Here is a 24,168-nt window from a genome sequence, read left to right as displayed (position 1 = left end):
GCCTTGGTTTGTGCCTAGAGATCTAAGTGGCCATGCCAACCTGGCGAGGAGGGGTCTGCTGCCTTGGGACCACATCCCCTACATGCTTATTTATATTTAAAAAAAAAAAACCAAGCAAAACTCAAAACACTCTACTCTATAGAATTAGAAGGACAACTAAGGGTCAGAGTACTTATCCCAGCAGCTAGAAATTCTGGGTCTTGATAGGGGATGGGTGCCCCAGGTTCTCTGTCCCCTTCTTCTCCATGAAGATTGTCCTGAGGCCAGATGTGGGGTTAATTTGCACCCCTCCTTTTATAGGGACTGCCGAGATGCATGCTGGCTCACCCAGCACCCACTAGTTGTTTGCTCTATTTCCATCGAATGGGACAGATGGCAGAAAGCAATGGTGGGTGTTGTGTCGTGCAGGCCCCCAGGGACCAGGAAGCTTTGGGAGCCTAAGTTCTCCACCCACTCCTGGGCACAGACAGATGTGAGCCAGGTAGTTCATCCTGGCAGGGGAAGCTGAGACAGTGCCATGTCCCTGTAGGTGGGATCATGCTCACATATCCTGGGACAAACATACCAGCCCGGGTGCACACGTGATATGTATACGCCACTGGGCCTTAGACTCAGGGTATTGCAGCAGCAGAGGACAGAACTGGGCTGTCCTGGTCTTGTGTCTTCTGCCAGGACAAGGGCTCTCCTGCCCTTGACAATGAAGACACTCCATGAACTCATGTTGACTTAAGCTCCTCACTGGTAACCCTGTCTGTCAGGATGCCTTCTTAGGTTATACTCCAGCAACCAGATAGGTAAGGTCCAGGCTAAACATGTTAGTAAAGGATTGTATCCTGCTAGGAGATTGGTGATATGAGAACTGGGCACAGAGGGGCGGGGGGGGGCGGCACTGGATGGAGGCTGAGACAGGCCAGGCCAGAGTGGGAGAGCTGGGGCACAGGCCACTCTTGGCTGTCCTCCTGCTTTGTCAGCTCCAGCTCTGGCACTGCCACATGGCTGCTCTGTGGTGTTCTAGGATGTGGGCTGATCACAGCTGACAGATGCACCTGTTCAAGGGGGGGACAACATCAGTCAGCTGGGGCCGGGAGCTGGGGGGTCTCTGTGCGTCACCCACACTGTGCACACTTCCCCACAGGGCAGGGCTGGTCGCAGCAGCTCTTCCTCTCCTCCTCCTCTGCCTTGAAAGCCCTCACAGAGGCCATCTAGGGGAGGCTGCAGCTGCTCCTGAGAATCCCGCTGAGGCCCAGGGAGTTGAGGGAGCAGAGGGTGCCCCCAAGACCAGCCTGAGTTACCCAACAGCCCTCCACTTTTGTGGGAGACGAGGATAAGGAATGGGGACTGGGCAGAGGTTAACTAAGTTGCTAGAATGCTCTGCCTGGTGTGCAGGAAGCCCTGGGTTTGAGCGCACATCTGTGATCCCACTGCTCAGGAGGTGGAGGCAGGGGCTCAGAAGTCCAGGGTCATCCTCTGCTACACAGCAAAGCCTGTTTGGGCATAAGGGACAGAAAAGAGAGGGGTGGGGGACGCTTGGGTTCTTTCTTCACACATCTGGATCCACCACAGCCCTGAAAGGGGAAGTGGGGGCTAATGCAGGCAGGGGTCCTGACCGGGGCAGAGCCCCACTTACAGGTCACAAACTCTAGCGTCAGCCCTCATTGGCTGCCTGGATAAAGGCATGCCCCTCTCCCCTGGAGTCCGCTCCTGCCACTCCTCACCTCCCATCCCACCCAGTGCTTGGGGCCTGTCCTGTGGAGGACAAGACAGAGTTCAAATCCAGTCCCACCACTGCTTGCAGTCTGGACCCGCCTCTGCTCCTCACCCGTAGGGAAGAACAGTACCAAGAACTACTTGGGCTGCACGGCAACGGCGATGGCTTACAGAGAAGGGCAGCCCTTCGGGGCCACTTCCTTCCCTGCCCTGTCTGGGTTCTCAGCCATTGCCTTTTCAAACAGGATGAACTGAGGCCCATCTTGCAAGGCACTGGAGAGGCTCCCAGGGCCAAACTGGTCCATGAAGACACCTCGCCACCTCAGGATCTGGAAGCTACTGGTGCATGCCTCCTGATACCGGGTTTGGCACTGTGGTCAGTACTCTCTCTGAGGTTTGGTAGCGTTAGAATGAAGATATAGCACCCATTCTGCAGGGCCAAGTGGGGGCCAATAAAGAAATGGCTGGGGTTCATGGGGAGAAGGCAGGGGCAGAACTTGGGTGGGGGGGCAGCTATTGGCTTTTACAAATGGAACCAACTCCCAGCCTATGCTGGTTGTTGTGCCCTCTGCCACTAGGGATGACGCTTGTCTAATAATCTCCCCCTGTACTTTACCCAGCACCATCATCCCTGTGGACCAGGCTACACATAGAAGTCAGGAGCAGGCATAAGATGATGAGCCACATGGGTTCCCAGGAGCCAACTGTAGGCACAGCAGAGGTCACAATGGCCAAGAGAATGTGGGACTCCAGCCACTCACTCTGCCATCTGGTATGGTTAGTTGTAGTTAAGGTCCCAGGGAGACATCTGGGAATTAGAGCTACCAGAGAGGGGTAAGGAAAGGGGCTGTTCCCCTGCTGGCAGACAGAGCCAACTGTGTGCGTACCTATGCACACAGGGATGTAGAAATCCCTGTATGTGTGGACACACAGAGTCACACTGTCGGGCTCGGGGGTGGCGGCAGGGGGGGGGTGCATTCACAGGGTATATGTGACTGTGTTTACACGACTGAGGTCCATGCTCACACCAGTGTTTGTGGATGCACACCGTCTGTGCTGAATGCAGTGCGCTTGTGATATGAGTGTGCGTGTGAGGCTGGGACAGAGAGAGGGCTGGTTATGCTTCTGCCCTGCCAGTCCAGAGGTTGCCAGGGACACGGTGACAAGAGAATTTACCTTTCTAGATGACCTGCTCTGGTACTCAAAAGACCTGTTCCGCCTGCTGATTCTGGGCATCCCAGGCAATGGACCAGACAGGACAGGGATGTTATCCTGGACTCTGAGGCAGCATGGTCTAAAAGCAGTCCCCTTCCCTCTCTGGGCTGTTTATCCTCCTGGGGGATGGGGGGGGGGCAGGAAGCCATCTCTTGGGAGGAGAAACTGCCAGATGCCAGCCCAATGTCTATTCTTCTTATAAGACCTTGAACTCCTTATTTGGGGTGTTCAGCTGGACCTGGATCTGCTCCTTCCTCCTCCTAAGCAAGACCATCCTTGTGGACAGCATGCTGGGCTCCAGGCCAGACTCCCCAAGGGTCAACCCCAAGCTGGGACACAGCTGATTTTTCTTGGCTCCATCCTTCCCTTCACCTCGTAACTATTTCGCAAACTCTGCTCTGCGCCTGGCGCCTCTTTGCCTCCTCTCTCTCCATCTCCCAACAGCCCCCAAGGAGGAAGAGCTGCTTGTGGCCCTAGTAAGGGGTCTCATGCTGCTGTAAGAAGAAGGGGGTCTTCATTCATTAACTGAAGGATTACTTGAAAGCTGCGCTCATTGGCTAGCCTGCACACACAAGACACGGCTCCTCTCCATGCCACTGTGTCCAGCTAAGGACTAGGAGGCTACCCTGGCTCCTGTCCAGGGACCTAACATAACAGGACCAACCACAGAGCTAACCTCCAGCTTCTCTTCTGACCAAATCACCCAGAGCTTCTTGCATCCAAAAGAGCCACAGATTCCGGCCTCCCAGCCAGGGTGCCCCCAACAATTGCAGCAGGAGTAGGGGTCAAGGAAAGAGGCACCAGGAACACCATGAAGACATTCCCTAGTCAAGAGCAACACCCAAGCCCCAGATTCCCCCAAGCCCAGGCAAGCCCCGAGTCCCTCAGCGCCTACCTTGGCCCTCTGCATCTCGGCTGCTGAAGGGGACTGTCACTAGCCTTCCCGCTTTGCAGCCCGAACAAGCCAGACTGCCTAGTCGGGCTGGCAGCTGCCTCATGTTTGCCTGGACCCAGACGCAATTGTCACTGGAGGTTTCTCCCCCGCCCCCTGCCCAATCCTTCCACCCTCCCTCCCTCCTGGGTCTTAGCTCCACCTCTCCTCTGCCTCTTCCCTCCTCCCTCTTCTCTCCCCTCCCTCCCTCCCTCCCTCCCTCCCCCTTTCCCTCCATCCCCCAGTTTCTCTTTCTCCAGGGCTCCTAATCCTGGTCTCTCAGGCTTCGGTCTCATGCTCCGTGTCTGTGCGTGGCTTCCATCTCCCTTTAATACATGGTGTGCCTCTACGCTTCCAAGTCACAGGGAAAGCAGGGAGGTCACTTCATCCCCAGTCCCTTCCCAGGACAAAGAGAAGAGCCCTTGGGATTACATCACTAAAGTGACTCCTGGGGTCCTTCCTCCTCTTATCCATCGCTCCCATCCTTAGTCTCCTCTGTAACCCTATAGATCTTGCAGTACGGAAACCTTCCTAGCTTGACCAAGCACTTCACACTTGCCCAGTTTCACTGTCCTCTGGTTCTGAGGCTGGGGCCAAATTCAGGGACTCTGGACAGCCACAGGCTCTCCCCCAGATTTCTTGGAGTGGGATCTGGGTTTGGAAGAAAGTTCAAGGGTCCTGAGCATCCCCAGGAGGGCTCCTTCCTCCCCTATAGGAGACGGGCTCTGGAGCATTTTTTATCTCTGAGGGAATCCACCAGGAGCCAGGTGCTGAAACCTGCGCCAAGTTTCCCTTTTTGGCGTCCTAAGGAGCCTGCCTGTGCCAGTGGTTCCCATGGAAACAGAGCCCGAGCCAGCCCCTCCTTCCCAGAAAGCCCAGGAGCACTTGCTTGCCCTCCCTACTCTGTCCCACCCCCCTTTTATTGAGTCAACCAATTAGCTCCAGCTGCCAGACCCTCAGGGGCAAAACCCCTGAGGCTGTTGATCCCCAGAGGCAGGAAGGCCATCCCCAGAGGGGAGGTGACAGCTCTGTCATCTGCCCATGGACTTCAATCTGGGCAAGGGACTCAGCAGACTGAGCGCACTCTGAGACAGGACAGCAAGGACTACAGAGGCTCCCAGGTCAGGGCCAGTCTGCCCAGCTGCCTTCCTGGCTTTAGGCAAGTTTCCACAAGGAAGAGCGGTTTGAGGCCTTTGAGAGAAGGGTCATTATCCTAGTCTATGCTAATGATGGTGAAACTCAGAAAAGACAAACCAGCTACTACCCAGGCAGTTCTTTTCACTCGGCCAGCTCTGGAGGGGTTTTCTACCCACCAGTTAGTTATATATGTCCAAGATGCAGGGATCAACTTGGACACTGCCTGTCACACAGCCTGGCCTTGCTCATGGCACTGTCTGAGGAGGCAGAGTCTTCCCAGCAGCCCACCCCTTTCAGCACCTCTTTCTGCTTAGTGCCCTTGCCTAAATTCCTCTCTTCTGAGATGCATTCCTTGGGAGTAACAGGCTGAGGCAGGGCAAGCCTAGAAGGAGGCCTCCCCTCCTGGGCTTACCAGGGAGCCAGCAACCTCCTCCTACAGCCACTACCAGCAGGTTGCCCCTCATAAAACAGGCATGAGGCATCTGTGCCCTGCCAGGAGCCTCCAGTCACCTGACCCTCTTTCTTCCTTTGGTTCTTTCAGGGACTTACTCAACACCCCAGACACTTCCAGGGTCCTTCCAAGGTCCCTGGAAGATAGAGGAATGAAAAAGAGCCAAAGCAGGGCTCCTCAAGTGGACCTCAGCCTTGCTCTGCCTGGTGGGTCCGGGCTGACTTCCCCTGAGAGAAAGATTCTTTGGAGGCCTGTTGGACCCGAAATACGTTTAGGATGCCGAAGGAGGCCCACTGTGGTTTGGCAATACTTGGGCTGGTGGGTTTTAGCCATGGCTTCCTTGGGTGGACTTGGAGGTATGGTGGGATGCAGTTTGCAAGAGGAAGGGGGAGGGATGATGCCACCTTTCAGGAGACTTTTTTTTTTTTTTTTTTTTTTCCTTGTTCTAAAACACTTGAAGATACAGCTGTGGGCCATTTCAGCTGACTGCAGCCCTTTCTTCCTGCTCAAGAGAGAAATTCACACAACCACAACCAAGAACCTTGGTGGGAGTCTTTCAAACCATCCTTAGTTTTTGCTCATGACCTCTTCATACCAGGCTCAAGTTTAATTCTTTCCTCCCCTGGCCCCTCCAGACTTAGCTGAGGAGCCTCTAGCTTCACATCTTTCCCTCAGGCCTTGTCTGGGCCTTGCCAGGAAGCGGGAAGGGACATCTCTCAGGAGTCACACTCCACAGCTCTTACCTGTAAGAGGGCCTCCACTGTGTGGAGGTGGTCTAATCTCACAAGAGTGTCTGTTGCCCTAAAAAACAAAAAGGTTTCCTCAGATGCTGCAAATCTCAGAAGTGGACACAGCCTGGACTGCAAACACCTGGAGTCACTTTTGTCTTCCTCAGACCCTTGAAATCTCCTTTGCCACAAGCCACACGGAAATCTGACAGGCCCAAGACACTTCTTGGGAGGGGAACAGACGCGGCTATTGGTCACTTCAGGCCACACAGTTCTCCTTTGTCTCACTCACATCAGCACACCTGCCCAGAAGTGGCAGCCACTGGGGCCAGCCTGGGCTTCAGAAGGCAGGAGGCCTGCTCCCGGGGAGGCAGGTGGGTAGCCTCCAGCTAAGCTTCTTCCTGGGCCAGCTCACCCTCAGTCTGTGGGCAGCTCCAAGGGTCCTCAGGGCCTAGTGGCCTAGGTTCTAGTTTGCTTTCTGTTGCTATATGAATACCATGACCACAGGCAACTTGGAGGAATGGGTTTATTTCAGCTACAATCCATCTGGAAGAGAAGTCAGGGAAGGAACAGAAGCAGAGGTTACTGACTAACACTGCTTACTGGCTTGCTCAGCCTGCTTTCTTATGCAGCCCACACCCACCAGCCCAGGGCTGGCACGGCTCCCAGTGTTCTGGGCCCTCCCACATCAATCATTAATCAAGAAAATGTTCTTCAGGCTTGCCTACAGCCCAGTCTGATAAAGGCATTTTTATTTATTTATTTATTTATTTATTTATTTATTTATTTATTTGTGATTGCTGGCCCATCTTTCCAGGTAACTTTTAACTCACATCAAATCGACAAAAAAAAAAAAAAAAAAAAAAAAAAAGAACCAGCACTCCCAGCCATTGCTGGCGACCTTCCTTCTGGCCACATCACATCTCCCACATGGCTGTTACATGGCTGGGGGATCACGGTTAACAAGGACTTCCAACAGCCAGGGCAGACGTACCTGCTCTTGACTGAACGAAGTCTGTTCCTTCACCAGGCCTGGAACAGGCCAACCAATGCTATCCCATGCTGACTCTCACAGGAACCTTCATTTGGACCAGGGACCCTTAGCTTTGCCATTTACACAGCTAACAGTGACCCTGTAGAGGGAGGAGGAAGTATCTGTTCCCTACATTTTCCAAACTGCAGGAACCCATCCATGAACCCCATTTGCTCTGAGGGTGGTCAGGAAGGGGCCCTGGGACACAGCACACATGTGGTGCTCAAAGGACACAAGTCTCCAATCAAATTCAAGTCATCAGGCATGGAACAAGTCCCCGTATCCAGTGAGCCATCCTCTGCTGACCCTCTTGCGCTTTTTGATGCCTCTTCCTTCTGGCTCTAGTGAAGGGAGGGCATCTCACCTCACCCTTGGGCTTAGCTTACCGCCCTCAAGTCTCCATTGGCCACTCCTTGGTACCCTTAATGCAGACAAGAGCTTGGCTGCCTCAACCCTGCATTCCCCATCACCCATGGGCAGCAGCCAGGACTGGGCAGGATAGGCCTCCCTGTCATCTCTGTCTTCACCCAGGTCTATGGCTTTATTACTGTCTGTAAGATGGAAAGGTGTGAAGTGCTCCACATGGCAGATCTAAGATGCTCAGGGAAGGACTAGTTGCCAGGAGAAAAGGCTTTGTTCCACCAGGCTGGCTGCCAGCCTTCTTGCTAAGTACATGGCCGGAAGAGGTAAGGAACTGGTTTTGGCCCTTGGACGACGGGAGGAGGGACATTGTCCATGATCAACCCTCAACAGGACCTCAGTTTGGACCCAGGAAATTCCGATGGGTACTGGAATGCCGCCAGCCTCGGAGATTCCTCTGGGTGGATCTTGCCCACACCCAATCTCTACTCCTCCCTTTTCTAAAGCAAGTAGCTGAATGTATGCCTGTCTTGGCTGATATACAGTACCTAGCTCAGTGAATAAATGTTCACTCTGTTCTAGACCCAGCCACGTGGCCCTTGTTCTCTACCCCCTGCATTGCCCAGAGCTGTTCACCTAGGACCTCAGATGCCCTAACACACATGGTGCTTCTTTGGCAGAATCTGCCACAGGGCCCTGTGCTGAGTATCCAGGTGGAGATCTATCGGAGCTCTCAGGGCCCCCAATCTGTCATCCCTCCTGCCACAGAGACATCAAGGACAAGCCTCCCAGGAGACAGGGCCTCCCTCCCATGTTCCCACAGGAAATGGAGACCTGCAGAGAATCCAGTAGGACATGTCTAGGGTCAGGACCAGGGGACCCAAATCTAACTTAGATGACCTTGAAGCTGCCAGATAATTTCCTGGGGCTTCATCAGGTTCAACCACATATAATAACAGCTTGACCTCCTCCTCAGAGACCCTGGTAATGACAGATAACTGCTGCTGTGTGTGGGGGTTGGGGCTTCAGCTTCTATATGGAGCAGCTCCAACCATGTACAACCCAGCATTTTAAACCAGGAAAACGGGCATCTGCCGTTCTCTGCAGCTATTTCTGTTTTTTAACTGCCAGCACGCCTATCTCTTGGTGACCACTGCTTACAGCAATAGCCTCTGGACTACTTTTCCAGACAGTGTCCAAGAGGCCGTGATGAGGTTTCTGGGTACTAAACTCAAGGAATAATTCCCAGTTAGACACCACTTGTAAAAGAGAATGGGTGATGTATGTACTTCTAGAGCATTTGAAATGATATGAATTTTAAGCTACCGAGAGCACATGGGTCTGTAAAGAACCATAGAGTTGGAATGGAGATGTAGCTCATTTGATAGCATGGTTGCTTAAAAGCGCATGAAGTCCTGGGTTTGAATCCTAGCATCACATAAAACCAGGCATGGTGGGAAAGGTGGGTTAAAAGCCATGCCCATCAAGAATAGGGTGCCTGGCAAATCTTCCATGCCCATCAAAAGAGGGGGCCTGCCAAATCTTCCATGCTGTGGGGAAGGGTGAAGAGTTGGCACAGACCCACTCTCCAGGGAACTTTGAGTTTTGGGCCCTGCCAATGGATTAAGGTGACCCTGTTTGTTGGGTACTCAGCCACTGCTAGATGCACACAACATCCTCATGCCTAAGGTCTCCAATTATCCTGATAGATTTTAAGATACGAGTGCCAGCATTCAACCAACCTTACCATATAAAAGAGGCAAGAAAACTAATGAAAACAAGGAACACAACACAGAGCTCCCCAGGGGCTCCCATCTCACTAAAGACTCAGTTTAAAATAACTTTGCTTAATGTGCTTAGGTGTCATAGATCACACAAGCAAACTCTAGACAGACTGTAAATGATTTTTAATTGCTTTTATTTCATTTGTTTAAAACCCATCAATTAGATCTAAAAAATACAGGGTGTCACTTCCTCACCCCTAAGTAACAACCAAAACAAATAAACAAACAAACAACAAAACAAAAGCTTCCAACCTCTGGGAAAAGCCAAAAAAGGAAGAAAGGGAGAAAGAAAGAAAGAAAGGAAGGAAGGAAGGAAGGAAGGAAGGAAGGAAGGAAGGGAAGAGCCAACCAAACAAAAAAATCTTGTTTGAGAGTATGCTTGCTGGAGTCTTAGCACACTGGGTACCACCATCCTAAATCCTGGCAGCAAAATTGCTGCTGGCTCATAAGATGCATTCCCACATTAACATGCCCAGAAACACAGCAGACCACTATTGTAAAGGTTATCCCCTTTATGCCCAGGCCCTGGCTTCTGCCCTCAGCCTAGCTCTCAACTCCTGAGCAGCACTTGCTCGGTACCAAGCCCTGTCAAGGGTTTCCACCCATCAAGTGTGACTTTCACAACTCTGCATACAGGCTCCGAGGAGCCTCTCCATTTTGTCAAAAGAAGAAATTGAGGCTTGGGGGACCTATATCACATGTTTGAGGTGCCCCAGCTAGCAGCATCAGAACCAGGCTGTGAATCACATGAGTAGACAGGCTCTGCTCCCCATATTGAATTGCTGCTGCACAGGCCCAGGATGACTATAGAGAGGCCTTGGGATTCTTCCCACAGATGCTCATTACATACAACTGTACACTGAACCTTAGCCTTAGGGACCCAGCCTCGGGGACCCAAAGCCAAAGCTCACGGAAGTCACATGTTAATGGAACAGAGACTCGTCCATACTGTCTCTCTTTTCTTTGTCCTTTCTGGACCCAGTGTCCAGCACATAAGGACCAGGCAGAGACAAGTGAGGGGTGATCCCAGGCCGTTTGTGCAGGACTACAGAGAGAGAGGAGTGTAAAACCCTGTTCTCACCACCAGAACCTTCTTTGGAAGGGCAGTGGGGACCACCCATGCTACTGTCTGTGAGGCAAATGGGGAGCCCCAGTGTGGCCCACATCCCTGGTTCTCTCTTAGGAGCCAGTGCTCAGAGAGAAGATGGGCCAGCACGGCTATTTCTAACCTGGGGTGCAGACAGGACCGCTCAGTCCTCAAACAGGCCTGTTTTACCCCCACTGTGCACAGGAGATCCAGGTTAGAGCTTGCACAAGGCTCAGGGGTCATGACCTCAACCATGACATCTGCTGCCTGCTTGGCTAGGTGGACAGGAAGCAGGGCCTTGGAGCCAGCAAGGGGGCAGTGAGGACAGGCAAAGAGGGGGTGAAGCAGGACAGCAGTGGGCAGGGGAGGGAACAGGGATGGGGCTGGTGGGGGAATCAAACTCAGACAAGGGGAAAGGAGCTTGGACAGGAAGTGAGAAGAAAGTGTAAATGGAAGTAAATGGAGGGGCCTGTTCCCACCTAAAGGCTGGGAAAGGAGCTGGGATACCACAGCAAGGGGGACAAGGGCTAGCTACCCAGAAGAACCTGCTGGCTCTCTGTAGTTCAGTAAAAGCTGGATATGATTTGGGTCATAGGAAAAAAGTGCAAAGACGGGACCAGTAAGCTGGAGACGGGGAGGGGACAGCCAGCACTGGAGGCCCGCCTGGGCTCTGGGAGAGGGACTGCAGAAGTCTTCCGGTCCAGGCTGAGGCAAGGAAGGAGGAGGACAGGAAGCCCCAGGGATCGCCTTGCCCTGTTAGAAGCTAAAAAGGGAACAGGTGAAGCTGGTGGGTGGAAGGCATGGGTCCCATCCACATTGTCCCAGACCCCATGCCTTCCTGCCCTCCCCAGATCTGAGCACCTCAGTACAGGCGCTGAAGGGTTATGGAAGGTGGGGGGGGGGGAGAACTCACCAGTGGGCGGGGCCTATAGCTTCAGGGAGGTGACCCTGGGGATGTGGAAAAGCTGTGTCTCTTCAGAGCTGGTGGAGCTGTGACATCACAGAACTAAAGTGAGTCTCCAGCACATCCCTCAGCCCTGACTCAGGGACGACTGGAGCCCTGAGGTCCCTGTCACAGGAACCCTTCAGAGGATCAAAGTCCCAAGAAGTTATCCCCCAGGGGGTCGGGTGCAGCTAGAAGGATGTGGCAGGCCTATGTGGGAACTTTCAGGCCCCAACACTCCTCAGAGCTGGGCCAGAAGCTCTCTCTACCAGGGAAGGTTCCAGGCAGGGTGTGGCCCAAAGGCTAAAAGAATTCCTGGACATCTGATGCCCACTGTGGTTCTGGCAGCCCCTTACCTGAGGCGTTTCCGGATGGGACGGAAGTATTTGGAGGTCTTGACTGCGAAGATGATGCTGGGGATGAGGAAGAAGGCGCACCACCCCAAGCAGAACCAGAAGGCATTCTGGGGTGGGAGCCATGAGGTCAGCTCACCAGGCTGGGCAGAGGTGCCTTCCCACCAGCCCTGTGCCCAGAGGATCTGCACTGACTCCACACTCCTGGCTCATGCCCTCCTATTGTCCCTGTCTATTGGGCTCTATATCCATGATAGGCTGGGGACACTCACCCAGGGGTCAGCCATCATGTCACATAGGATCACATGGCCATTGTCCAGGGCCGCAGAGAGGGGCTGGCAGGTGGCGATGTGCTGAGTCACCTGTGGTGCCAACATGAGATAGGAGTATGTGGAGACATCTTGGACCCACAGATGTGTACCCCATATTCTGATGATAAGGCTAAGAGGAACACAGGGAAGCTCAGAGGCAGCTGGGGTCCACCTCACACTTGAACAAAGAGTGGCAGATACATGCACAAACGTAATGGTCATAGGTCCACAAGAAGGACACTGAACTTCCTGCTCAGCTAAGCTTCAACCCTTTCCTCTACTCACCAGTCCATATGCAAGTCTCACTATGTCCCTCATTATGGTTTTAAGTCATTGTTACCAGAGAGGCAATGTGTGCTCACACACATGCCTGCCTTCAAATGCACGTACACATATGAACACAGACATTCACAGGCAAGCCAAACCCCTGTGAAGCCCAGACCATTCCCAGAAGCGATGGCCCATGGGATGTGCAAGAGGAGGTGGACTTTGATGGCTGGCCTTAGACAAGCAGGGTGAGGGCCTATCCATGGAGAGGCATGGGGCAGATGGAATGTTCTAGAAAGCTATGTCCACCCTAGCCCATACCTGGGCCTCACAAATGGGTTTGGGGTAGAGGTGGGGTGGGCAGAATCCATTTTGAGAGCAACAAGTGTAGATGGCAGATTTGGGAGTTTGAGTCCAATCCCAAAGGCCTAGAGCACCCCCAAAGGGCTGCACAGCTGTCCACTGGGACGGGTACACTTGGAAGCCAGGTGGGGTTCTGAATCCTCACTCACCTCTTCTCTCACCCAGGCCACATACTGAGAGAAGTAGCCAATTTCCCTGATCAGGAAACACTCAGAGGCCTACAGGAAACAGAGAAGCCCAGGGTTGGCAGGGGTCTGGCTCCCTCATACCCTTCCATATCTGACATCACCAGGATGAACCAGCTCATGGGAGCTGCAGTGAGAGATGAGCGGGAGGGGAAGCCTGTGGTGGATACTTCATGCTTGGCTCAAGGCAGCACCATGCCCCCAACTCACATTCCTCATGATGTAGCTGGTCTGGGCAGGCAGCTCTCCTTTTAGATGAGTGACATTACCAAGAACATCGGAGGTATCCTCCTGCAGGAGACAATCGCCCAAATCAGCTATCCGTCTGTCCACTCACCCACCAATCCATCCATCCATCCTACAATATACCACACATCACCTTAACGGATAAAGGGCAGGTGGGGGGAGAAAACAAAAAACAGGCCTTCAATGATCTGGCCCCTTTACCCTCCCCCTTCACCTTCCAAGGGGACAAGACAGACAGAGATCTCAGAGCAGACTTCCTGCTTTCCTCTATTGCCCACCTGTTCTGACCCGTCCTCCCACTCCCATCAGCCACCTGCAGTTTTGGGGCAGAGGACTCCAGGGCCCTGACACTGAGGCTGAGCTTGGCCTGTAGAAGAGGAACCAGGGTTATTATAGGCAAGGATTCGGAGGCGAATGTGGGCAGCCCCTCCTTCCTTTCACTGCCTTCTCTCCATCCCTCCTCTCCTTCAGGCCCCAGACTCCCTCCAACCTTACCACAAGACTCTGCTGGGGGACAACCTTCTCCTGGTAGAGGCTTCGGAGCTCTATGGCCTCCTCCTGTAGTTGCTGCCTCAGTACAGAGTTGTTCTGAGGGCAGACAAAAGGGTTAGAATGGTTCCTATCCCAACAGGAAGAGTAGCCCTCCAAGGGAGCTGACAAGTGCTGGGCTCAGAGAGAAAATCCTCAAGCCCAGATTTTCCCTGTTCTCGTCTGCCCCGAGCCGGATGCTACTAAATGAGCCACAGCACCAAGTAAGCTGTAGCAACCACTGCAAACATAGCAATGCTCTCTGTTCCACCCAGGGTCAAGGTGGCTTCCTGTGCGGACTGCAACTGTCCTGGCAGTGGGAAGCTGGCCCTGCTGTGTAAAGTTAGATCAGAGACTTCATCGGATTGGAGCCTGGGACAGTCTGGAGATGGAAAGACGGAGGCCCAGAGATGGGAAATGACTTGCCCAAGGCCACACGACAGCAGTGCCTGAATGAGAACTGAAGCTGCAGACCCCTCAATAGCAGGGTAAAAAGCCTGAGCACCCATGGGTGGGGCCCTCAGTCTCCGGCATCTGTCCCTGCCCTCTCTCCAATCCCAGCACCCATAGTCCCTCCTGCCCAGATCTCCTTCTTGATGGCTGAATGGCTAGAGGGTCTCTGCTCCCTTCTCACTTGAGCCCGGGCCAGTTCTTCCAGCTCCCGTGCCAGCAGCTCCATGTCAGTCCTCACCACAGGCTTCTGGATCTGGAGGAAGACAGGAGACACCAAAAAGGCTGAACCCAGATGTCCCCAGACACCCTGAGCCTCTGAATCCCCAGACTTGTCAAATGTGCCCTGCACCTACAAGCCCGTTCATTTCCACCCTGCCCCCATCTCTATCTGTAATCTCAGAGAGGGTCTCCACATCCTCCTCCTACCTCTCAAGTGCTGGGGTTCAGGCATGTCTTAGTGCATCAGGCTTTATGTAGCACTGGGGATTGAACTCAGGGCGTTGTGCATGCTAGGCAAGCACTCTACCAACCAAGACATTCCCAGCCCCAGCTAAGTTACTGTGATGTGTGAGTCATAGTGAGTTTGAACTAAAGCTGTGAAATATTTCAGAACTTCCAGATAAAAAAACCCCAAGATTCCAGCTAGAGTGACTTGAAGAAAAGTCAGTGTCCAGCTGTAGAGATAGCTCAGCTGTTAAAAGCACTGGTTGCTCCTTCAGAGGACCTGGGGCGGGGGATTTCCAGCACTTACTTGGTGGCTCACAACCATCTAAAACTCTAGCCCCATGATATTGGCTGCCCTCTTCTGGCCTCCACAGGCACTGCATGTGGTACAAAGACACATATGCAGGCAAAACACCCATACATGTGAAGATAAGAAACTCAGTGTCACACCACCATTCTTAGCAGAGTGGGTTCAGGACCATGAACAGCGACACATGCCCTTAAGGGAAGTGGGGAATTGTACTAGTTCCTTAACAGGAAGAAGTCCCAGGAATGCTAAGACTGTGGAACGCTGGAAAGAGGCAATGAGCGCGCGTGCATGCACACACACATACACGCACGCACGCACACACGCACACCACTGGCCCTTCTGTTCAGTGCCACATCTCACTGACCTGTACAAGGAAGTCTCCATATCGGATTTTCTCCAACCCGCTACCTTGCAAAGCCTCCAGGTCCCGGCGAGCAGCGGGACTCAACAGATCTAGATCCTTCACATCCACTTTGAGGTTCTGCAGCTTCTGCTGGAACTTGTGGGTATACTGGAGGAGAGGACAGGATGAGGACAATTATTGAGCCTGGTCGCTTGGCTCAAGGGCCATCACCTGGTTCTCCAGGTAGACATACCCTCACAGGCATCCAAGAGACCTCTCTACTCAGTAGGGACCATGTGACTATTGGGCTGTGTCACAGACTTTCTATGGCCACCAGCTTTCCAGGTCTTTACCACTTCCTCTGTATTAAGGTCTTCACAGAGCCTCCTCTAAAATCACTATTCCTGGGCTTGTTAAATACATCAGCTCAATAGTGCCGGGGACTTTGACTCTTTTACTGTATGTATGTAAGGCCCCTTATCTGGAACAGTCTGCCAAGTGGTAGGTGAGATCCAGCGTGTAGATTTGAGAGTGAGTGAATGGATGGATGGATGAATAAATGGATGAAGAGTGAATGACACATCCACATTTCCAGGAAAGACATCTGGCATCTGCCTATCTTGTGGACATGACATCCAGCTTCAACATCTGAGAAGGCAGCCCATCTCTGGTCACCCATCCCCACCCTACTAGGCAATCTCCTCCAGGGGGAGGGGTCCCCAACTCTCTTAGTAGCAGCATTCCCAGCACCACTGACAGGGATGGGACATGAAGCGGCAGACAGTCTGGTACCCTGGGTGGCACATTTTATCTTTCTGATCTATGCATAATTGGATTTTTGGTGTGTCTTCTGAGAAGTTTTTCCAAAGTCACCACGCAACCTGATCCCTCAGAACCAAAAGCCTCATTGGTCCATACTTTTCTATAAGATTGACACCTCCTTTCTGGGGCTGAGATCACCTAAGGCTGAGATGACTTCCAGAGGCTGCAGAGCCTCCAGCCAGGGGGCCACTGTCTCTGGCTAAAGACACTGGAGGAAAAAGGTACTGACTAAGCAAACATCCCTGGCCATGGCTTAAGGCGTGGAATCAGGACTGGTCTTGTTTGACTGTTGCCACCCCCTGACTAGGGATGGAGACAGGAAAGGGGGCCTGCTTCACAGATCTTTAGAACCATATTCTAAAATGCTCCATCTTCCCTGCTTCTGCGGTCAGTGTCGACAAGTGCCCATTCTTTCCATCACTTCCGCTCTGCCTTGCCACTCACTCCTGCACCCGGGACCATTTTAACCCCCTGAACCACCTCTGGCAAATGGGCCACCTGAGTCCTGGGAGGACAGACAGCCTAAAACTCTGGAGTCAGGCTGGGGGCGGGGGTAGAAGCTGCTGGCCAACAGCTGGCTCTGAGGTACAGCAGGCCCCAGAGAGCCTCCTAGTAGCGTCACTGAACTGGCTCAGGAGCACTTTCTTCCCACTTCCAGCTAGAACATGCCACCCAGTACCTGTCCTGCAGGACACACACACCCCACTCTTACTGTTCCTGTCCTCTCTTCCTATAGCCTGGGCTGTGTGAAGCTTTCCCTGGAGCACATGCTCATGGCAGCCAGTTACTCACACACCCACTCATGGCCCTGGAATCCTCCATTGCTCAAGCCCTGGACAGGCCCTGAGTTGGTTGCTAAGACCTCTGCTTTGGGGTGTTGGGGTGCCTTGATAAGAAATTTTTTTTTTTTTTTTTTTTTTTTTTTTTTTTTTTGAGTTTAGAGATAATGCCTCAGAAGAACAGAAGAAAGAGCTGTGCACACTTGGTGACGGGTGCACAGTGTGTGTGTGTGTGTGTGTGTGTGTGTGTGTGTGTACGTGTTAACAGCCTTCTAGAACATTCTCTTACCTGTTTGATATCCAGGTGCTTATCCAGGTCATAAGAGTCATTGAGCTGTAGAACCTTCCAGAGTGCTGCCCCTGCCTTACACTGTCTGGGGAAGAAAGATACAAAGAGTCACCAGGGGTGGCAGGCGGGGCTGGCAGCACTCCAAGGGGATGCCCACTTCTGCACCTCCCTGCGATTTCCCCACTCCAGGCCCACTCCCAGGCCTCCTGCTCACCGATAGGCCTGGAGGACACTGATGTTCTTTCTTAGGCCAAGAAGGTAGGACAGGTTCATAGATGGGGGCAAGTTTCCCGGGGTGTCTGCAAACTGCATGTGGCAGGAAGAGATGGGGCACAGACAGGTGAGGAGGGAAGCTGGCCTAACGCTTGGTGCCACCCCCAAAAGTTACTCTCTCTAATCACCCCAGGCCCCGATTCCTCGTGGGGACTTTGCCCATGAGTCTCTGGCAGTGATGCAAGCAGGACCTCAGCAGAGTGACCTTCCCAGACTCAGAGTTAGAGAGGTGTGTGCCAATGTCTGGAGTCCTTCTTGGGACCTGGGGGGGCACCTCAGGGGCTCGGGACCCACGGGTGTCTCTCTATCTGCCCCTTCTCTCCCTTGCATCTCCTCCTCCTTCCTCCTGTCCCTATCTCCTGCTTGCAACTCTGGCTCCCACTTCCTCCTGACTCAATTTTTTGGCTCCCTTCAGCTCCCTGAGCTGGAGCAGGCCCAGGCCCACCTCATACAACTCTCCACTCTCCCAGCTCCGGCACACCAGCGTCTGCACATTGCCACCCACCAGGAAAGTGGTGAAGACAAGGAGGATGAGGGGGGCTGCAAAGAGGAAGCTGAAGGCCACACCTCTGGAAGTGAGAGACATGGTTGTGGAAGCTGACTGCCCTGGACCAGCTTGTCCCCACCCACACCCTGGGTCCAGCATAGGCCATGGGTTGGCAACAAGGCATGCCTCCTGGGCAAAGGCTAATCCAGCACTCCTGGCAGCTCCTTGGCATACTCACCCCACCCCTATCCAATTGCTGGGCCCTGCTGCCCTGCAAGCCTAGAGGAAGGACACCTGCTTATTCACAGAGCCATTTCTGGGCTTATGGTCCATGGAAGTGACCCACTCCAAGGCTCAAACTTCCTGAGTAGTCATTGGCATAGTGAGACCTGACACATCTACATAGATAACACTTCAAAGAGACTGAGCAGTAAGGGCCCTTTCACCAAGGCCGCTGACTGACAGAGCTTCTGTGTGAGTGGGCACAGTCCCATGCCAGGCCATGAGGCTTGGAGAGTAAAGTGTGGAGTGGATTTCAGATCCTCACTAATCCCTCTGATTGGGCACCTTGTGTATTGAACAGCCTGGCCAGCTGTTATGTGGCAGCCTTGGCCTTAACGGCCATCTAGTTCAAGGATGGCAAGCAGATTCTGCCTTTGTTGCTGCCTCCTGATGATGACTTTGGGACTGCCTGGAAGCACAGCTAAGAATTCTGGAGCTGTGTCTGGCCTTGGTGGGTGTACTATAGTTACTACTGCTGTTGCTGTCCCAGCATCAGCCCGACCCCCTTAGATAGAGAAGAACACTAGGGCCCAGAGAACTCATTGCTTTACTCAGAGTCACCCAAGGAGTGGAGACCAGGTCAGCACCAAGGCTCATTCTGCTGACTTGCCAGACTCTGGTGTTGCCACACCAGAAGGAATCTGGCAACCCAGCAGTGAGGGTCCCTTCCCATCCCTGGCCCCTTCTTACGCCATGAGAAAGCGGGCTCCAGTCTCGCCTTTGGTTTCTGAGTGGCTGGGGTCCTCCCTGGCAGACAACCCCCAGATGCCTAGGCTGAGGCCCAGCAGGTTACAGATCGCCACAAGCAGGATGGCGGAGCACAGCACACACCCCAAAATCCACCTGCCACAGAGAGTATGGGGCTCACTGAGAAGGAAGGCAGCTGGCACCAGAGGGCTGGCCCGGGACCTAGACTTCTAGGCTCCAGGCTGGGTCTTTAGAAGTAAGAGTGCAAACATTTCCTGAAGTCTCATAGCTTTTACAGGGTCCCCAGGCTCAGGTTTGGGGGTACACAGCCAAGTGGGACATGAAAGTCATAGGAGTTAGGGTTTTTGGCTTTAAAGAAGACAGCGGTCTTGTCAGGCTGGAAGCGGACAGGGATAGGATGGAGGCTTGAAGCGCCACTCACCTGTATGTCTCATATCGTTGCACCTCCTGTAAGTAGGGGCGGCTGCGCTGTTCCAGCCCCTCCAGTGCCTGCCTCCAGCGGGAAGCTGCCTCGGAACCTGGGAACTCTTGGGCCAGTATCTTCACACCTTCGGGCTGCTCAGCCAGTACCTTTTTCAGATCTGCCCAAAGCTACAGGGTCTCAGGGGATACAAAGGACACCCAGGGGCCAGGGCCAAACCTCTGGGACTCATAGAGAGCCCACCGGACAGGAAGACAGCCATCCCCACCACTGTCGAGCTCCTCTCTCAGCAACCCTCCCTGGAAAGGGTATGGTGGGGGTGGTATGCCAGGAGCCAGCCAGGCCCCTGAGCAGGGCCTCACCTTTGATCACACTGTCCATCTGCACTGCAATCAGGAGCGGGAGACTATTGAAGGTGGCGTTCTCCTGCAGATCCGAGCAAAGCTGTGTCTATTGCTCTCTGCCTGGAATTCCATCTTGGAGTCTCAAAGTCAGAGGCCCAGAGGGAGGGTGCCGCTATCCAATGCTCCCAACAAAGGAAGTAATCTTCTCCTTGCAAACATAGCTTCTCCTGCCTGTCTCAACTCTTCTACACATGGCACCTTACAAGCTCCTACACCCCCTTCTCCTCACAGTCACTTCCTAGACATGGATGGCTTTCATCCTCTCTCACCTGTCCCCACCCATCCCATCCTAACAACCGGCTCTACTCTGTTGTCAGTCCAGCTCCAACCTTCCATCTACTTCCGTTCTGGCTGCTTCTTCCCAGCCTCCCAACATAGCTGACTCACTGATTCCCAACTCCAGGCCTTGGGTCACAGACTCTGACTCACAAGGTACCACCCCCGCCTTGGCTGTCTCCACCCAGAGAGCAGGCCTGCCTTTCAGGGTGCAGCCAAAGCACCTGCTCCCTTGTGGCCTGACAACCGCATCCCTTATGGGAGCCCAACTCCTTTTTCTGAGCTGCAGACCTGCCTCTCCCATCTGACTGCAGTAGGGACTGGCACATTGAGCCTCTAGCCCAGGCTGCCACAGGGTGAGGGTGGACTCAAGTCCTGGATTTAACTGGGTTTCTCTCTCTCTCTCTCTGTTTTTCAAGACATGATTTCTCTGCGCAGTTCTGGCTGTCCTGGAGCTCACTCTGTAGACCAGGCTGGTCTCGAACTCAGATCCACTTGCCTCTACCTCCTGAGTGCTGGGATTAAAGGCGTGCACCACTATCACCTGGCTTAACCAGGTTCTTGTTCCAGAGAGTGAAACTGAAGCCCTTCCCTTGTTAGTTCCCAGGCAGGTGGAGCAAAAGACAAGAGAACCAAGGTAGGGCTTACCTCCTCCACTATGCTGGAGAAGTTGGCCTCTGGGACACCCTTCAGCCGATGCAGGACATTGTCCATAGGGGGCACCTGAAATGGAGGGTGTCTATGACATGAGAAGGATCCCTATAGGAAGGAGGAGGTGTCTCTGATCCCTTCCTATCTTCATATGTAAAATGGGGACCACAGAGCCCCCATCACCATGGGAGGCATTGAGAGCCTAAGATGCCAATATACATGAAGCTGGGTGTCTGGAGGGGCTAAGTGTGTGGCTCTTGGAGAACTGTGGCTCACTCTAAGAACGAAGGGTCATAAACCCTGTGTGCTCTGGAGAGGAAGGCACGGCCCAAGGAAGGTGTTCTCTGAAAAGCAGGCCCCCTGAAAGCCACCAGACTACTAAGATGCCAGAGGATTCCAAAGGTGCAGGCTAGACCAGCCCTTCCAAGTCCCACCGGGCTTGTTGAGTGCCTGCACCTGGCTGAAGTCAGCACCCAGTTGCAGAGCACTGGCCTGGCTCAGGGCCCCCTCGCAGTTCCCGTGGCACCAGCTGTCCTGAAGCAGGGTGAGCAGGCGGTCCCGGTGTGCCTGCACAGGTGCTTCCAGGTACTGCTGACGCTCCTGCAGCTCCACTGAGGTGGTGTTCAGGGTTCGAAGGTGGTCTATGGAAACCTGCAGGGCTAAGAAAGTCAACACATGACCTGAGGGTCTCCTTCCTCATTTCCTGGTATCCTCAGCACCTTGGCAAAAAGAGACACCATATCCCCTCCTCTTGGCCAGAGGGGCATAAACTATCTATAACCATAATGGAAATTGCTGCTGGGCACATGAGGCCAGGAAATAGGCAGGGATGTCACATACAGGATCCCAGCATAATGGGAAGAAAGCCTTGGGTGGAGCTGGGGCAGTACATGAAATCCAGGGGTGGGGGAAGGGAGAACTGGCTCCTGGAGGACACTTGCTGGATCCACCCACATACAGGGCACTGGTCCAACTCACCCTGGCCCAGGCTGTGCACTGAGGCTAGCACCCGGTACACTGTGCTCTTGAGTTGGTCATGAATTATGTTCCCAAGGTTCTCACTGACACCTGGACAACACAAGACATTTGACAGGGATGGTCCCCCCAGGAGCTGAGGTCATCCCCATCACCTCCCATGAGCCCTGGGCTCTGCAAGGTGGTGTTGGCCTCCTTGTCCTGCAGCAGTATGGCCGCTGCACAGGGGGATGCCTCTTTGTGAAGCGGTACCCTGCTGAAGTCCAGATTGAGGGCACTGGGACATTTCCCCAAGACAGACCAGGGCAGAGGGACCTGAGCTGGCCAACCAAAATCCTCACCATCCAGCTCCTTCAAGACTCGCTCCTGGGGCACGGAGAACTGCTCAGCCACAGCCTGAAGCTCCTAGCCAAACACAGGGTTGTAAGCCATCTTCCTTGCCCTTGGGCAGCCCCATCCTTCAGTTAGGCATTTCAGGGACTGTCCATCAGGTGGCACCCAAGTGCACACAGGAAGGGACACCTTCTCTGCTTTGCAGGCTTGTGGGAGGCAGAGATGCGGTTCTCCGCCTCTGCCTCGAAGCAGGGCACTCACACACAGATGAGGGGATTGCATAGTACTCACTCCAGGGACATCAGACACCAGGCCTCTTAGGCTGAGCAGGGTCTCGGGGACAGCTTCCACACTGGGGCCTGTCTGACTATGTGTATACTGGTTAGTGGCAAAAGCACAGACCATACCAATCCTGCAGGGACGGAGGCAAGGAGGAACGGTTTGCTGTGTGCCCAAGAGCACAGGGCCACCATTCAGTCCTCCCCCCTGACCCACACAGCCTCTCACAGAAGCACGAGGGTGGTCAACAGCAGGAAGGTCATGAGGGTGCCTCGTTCACAGGCCATGGCCTTGTGCTCCGTCTTCACTCTGCCCCCACAGCGCCGGCGGCAACGGCAGCAACAGAAGCAGAGCCCGGCAGTGGGCACCAATAGGAGGTAGAGGCCAGCGATCACAGCACACACCACGTAGCCTGCCTCGTACCGAACCACCTGGGCATGGCAGCATGGCATGAGGGAGGCAGCCCTTGCCTTTCCCCTACTCCGGTGGAAGTCAGAGTTGGAGAGAGTGCCTGTGTACCTCTACTTGAACCCTGGTGGGCCCAGGCAGGATACACATGAGGCAAGCCAGGGCTAGGGGAACTGGGGTCCCGGCCAAGCCCCACCAGGAGTCAAAAGGAGATATAGGGCTTGAAGCCAGGAAGGAAGAGGATGTTTAAGACCCCACACTGGCAAACACTCAGCAAGGTGGGCTGAACTGAGCAGGTAGGGGCCCTTGGGCCAGCCCTTAACTCCCTCCCCCAGGCCCTGGGGCTAGATCCTCACCTCATCTGTCTTCACAGAAGATGGGTCATTCAGCAGGGCCCTTATCAACTCTAGGGAAAGGAAGCAAGCAGAGGGTTTGGGGACAGCCACTGCCTTACCCTGTGTCTATCCTCTCCCTATTGCCAGGCTAAGGGAGGTTTTTACAGAAGGCAGTGTCATGTGGCTGTGACACCTTGCCAGGCCTCATCTGGAGAGGCAGCTGGTAAAAGGCCTGCAAGCAGACTTTCTGGACCCCTCTGGTAGGCCTTCCTCTCCGCCTGCCTCTTCTGGCCCTCCTGACCTCTGACACCGGGACAATGAGCCGGATTTAACACAATGTTCTTGCATATAGCGCTAGCCCAAGGTCAAACAAGAAGGCTCCGGAACTGCTCATGGAATCCCAGGACGTTTGGAAGAAGGCTGTGCAGCGCCTAGAAGCCTCACCCCATCAAGTGCTTGCTGACAGAGTGTGCAGAGAGGCTAGCTGGGGGCCCAGTGCCGGCCGAGGTCCGCTGCTGGGGGGCGGGGGCCACTCACCCGAGGGGAAGGGGTTGAGCTGAACTACGGAGAGGAATCGCCTCACGGTGCCATACAGGGAGTCCAGGGGCCCCGGCGCGCGGACACGAGGGGCCAGCCATCGCGTCTTGGCTACTGGAGCGAATGCCAGGTGCTCCACTCGCGCGAAGGACCCGCAGTCGACTGCCACAGCCACCGGCAGGCTCAGGGCCAGCCCCAGGCCCAGGCCCAGCAGGGGTACCACGAGGCCGGGCGAGCGCGTCATGAGTTCGGGCGGGAGGGCAGCACAGGCTTGGGAGGTGGACAGTGCGGGCCAGCACCCGGCAGGCCGTGCATCCTTCTGCAGCCTTCTTCCCTTGGTCCCCGTGGCTCTACAAACCGGCCCGACAGGTTTGGGCTCTGGAGCTACCAGGTCGCCCGCCGGGAGCGTAGGAAGGGCAGGGGCGGAGGCCGGATGGGGGCTGGGCCGGGCCATGCCGCCCTTGACGATCTCAATGAAGCCTGTGCCTCTCTTCCCCTCCCCACATGCTAGGCCAGGGCATTCTGGAGCCCGTCCAGGGGTATCGCAGAGTCTCTGGATTACCTAGGGGCGCCCAATTTCAAACAGAATTTTCCACATTCAACCCCAGCAGCCCAGCCTGAGGGCTGTTTAAACGTGGCCACCGAGTGAAACCCTGGCCCAAAGAAGGTGGTCCTAAGACCAGAGCCACAAACCAGGAACTAGCCTGGCTCCCCCTTCTTCCTCTGGAGC

General features: G+C 54.2%; 2 protein-coding genes across 3 annotated transcripts in view; both read right to left on the bottom strand.

The window, feature by feature from the left end:
- Window positions 1-3,968, bottom strand: part of Kcnip3 (potassium voltage-gated channel interacting protein 3) — a 59,877-nt gene extending 55,909 nt beyond the window's left edge. For both annotated transcript variants that reach the window (XM_051183440.1, XM_051183439.1), the window contains exon 1: window positions 3,818-3,968. In XM_051183440.1, the coding sequence (XP_051039397.1) occupies window positions 3,818-3,832 (15 nt within the window). In that variant the 5' untranslated portion in view covers window positions 3,833-3,968. The remainder of the gene's footprint in view (window positions 1-3,817) is intronic.
- Window positions 3,969-11,145: 7,177 nt separating this feature from the next.
- On the bottom strand, window positions 11,146-23,907 carry Prom2 (prominin 2). The gene is made up of 24 exons (XM_051183445.1): window positions 23,439-23,907; window positions 22,923-22,972; window positions 22,387-22,589; window positions 22,171-22,291; window positions 21,888-21,951; window positions 21,550-21,639; window positions 21,028-21,230; window positions 20,569-20,643; window positions 19,603-19,666; window positions 19,241-19,400; window positions 18,802-18,954; window positions 17,788-17,911; window positions 17,284-17,375; window positions 17,070-17,154; window positions 15,201-15,347; window positions 14,264-14,335; window positions 13,597-13,689; window positions 13,415-13,468; window positions 13,066-13,146; window positions 12,820-12,888; window positions 12,002-12,091; window positions 11,733-11,839; window positions 11,347-11,423; window positions 11,146-11,196 (listed from the first exon to the last, which is right to left on the bottom strand). The coding sequence occupies exons 1-23, from the start codon at window positions 23,890-23,892 to the stop codon at window positions 11,360-11,362; spliced, it is 2,715 nt and encodes a 904-aa protein (XP_051039402.1). The 5' UTR covers window positions 23,893-23,907; the 3' UTR covers window positions 11,146-11,196; window positions 11,347-11,359.
- Window positions 23,908-24,168: the final 261 nt, after the last annotated feature.

The sequence above is a fragment of the Phodopus roborovskii genome, unplaced genomic scaffold (genome assembly GCF_943737965.1).
Source record: "Phodopus roborovskii unplaced genomic scaffold, PHOROB, whole genome shotgun sequence".
Lineage (NCBI taxonomy): Eukaryota > Metazoa > Chordata > Mammalia > Rodentia > Cricetidae > Phodopus > Phodopus roborovskii.
This window is presented reverse-complemented; position numbering and strand designations above follow the sequence as displayed.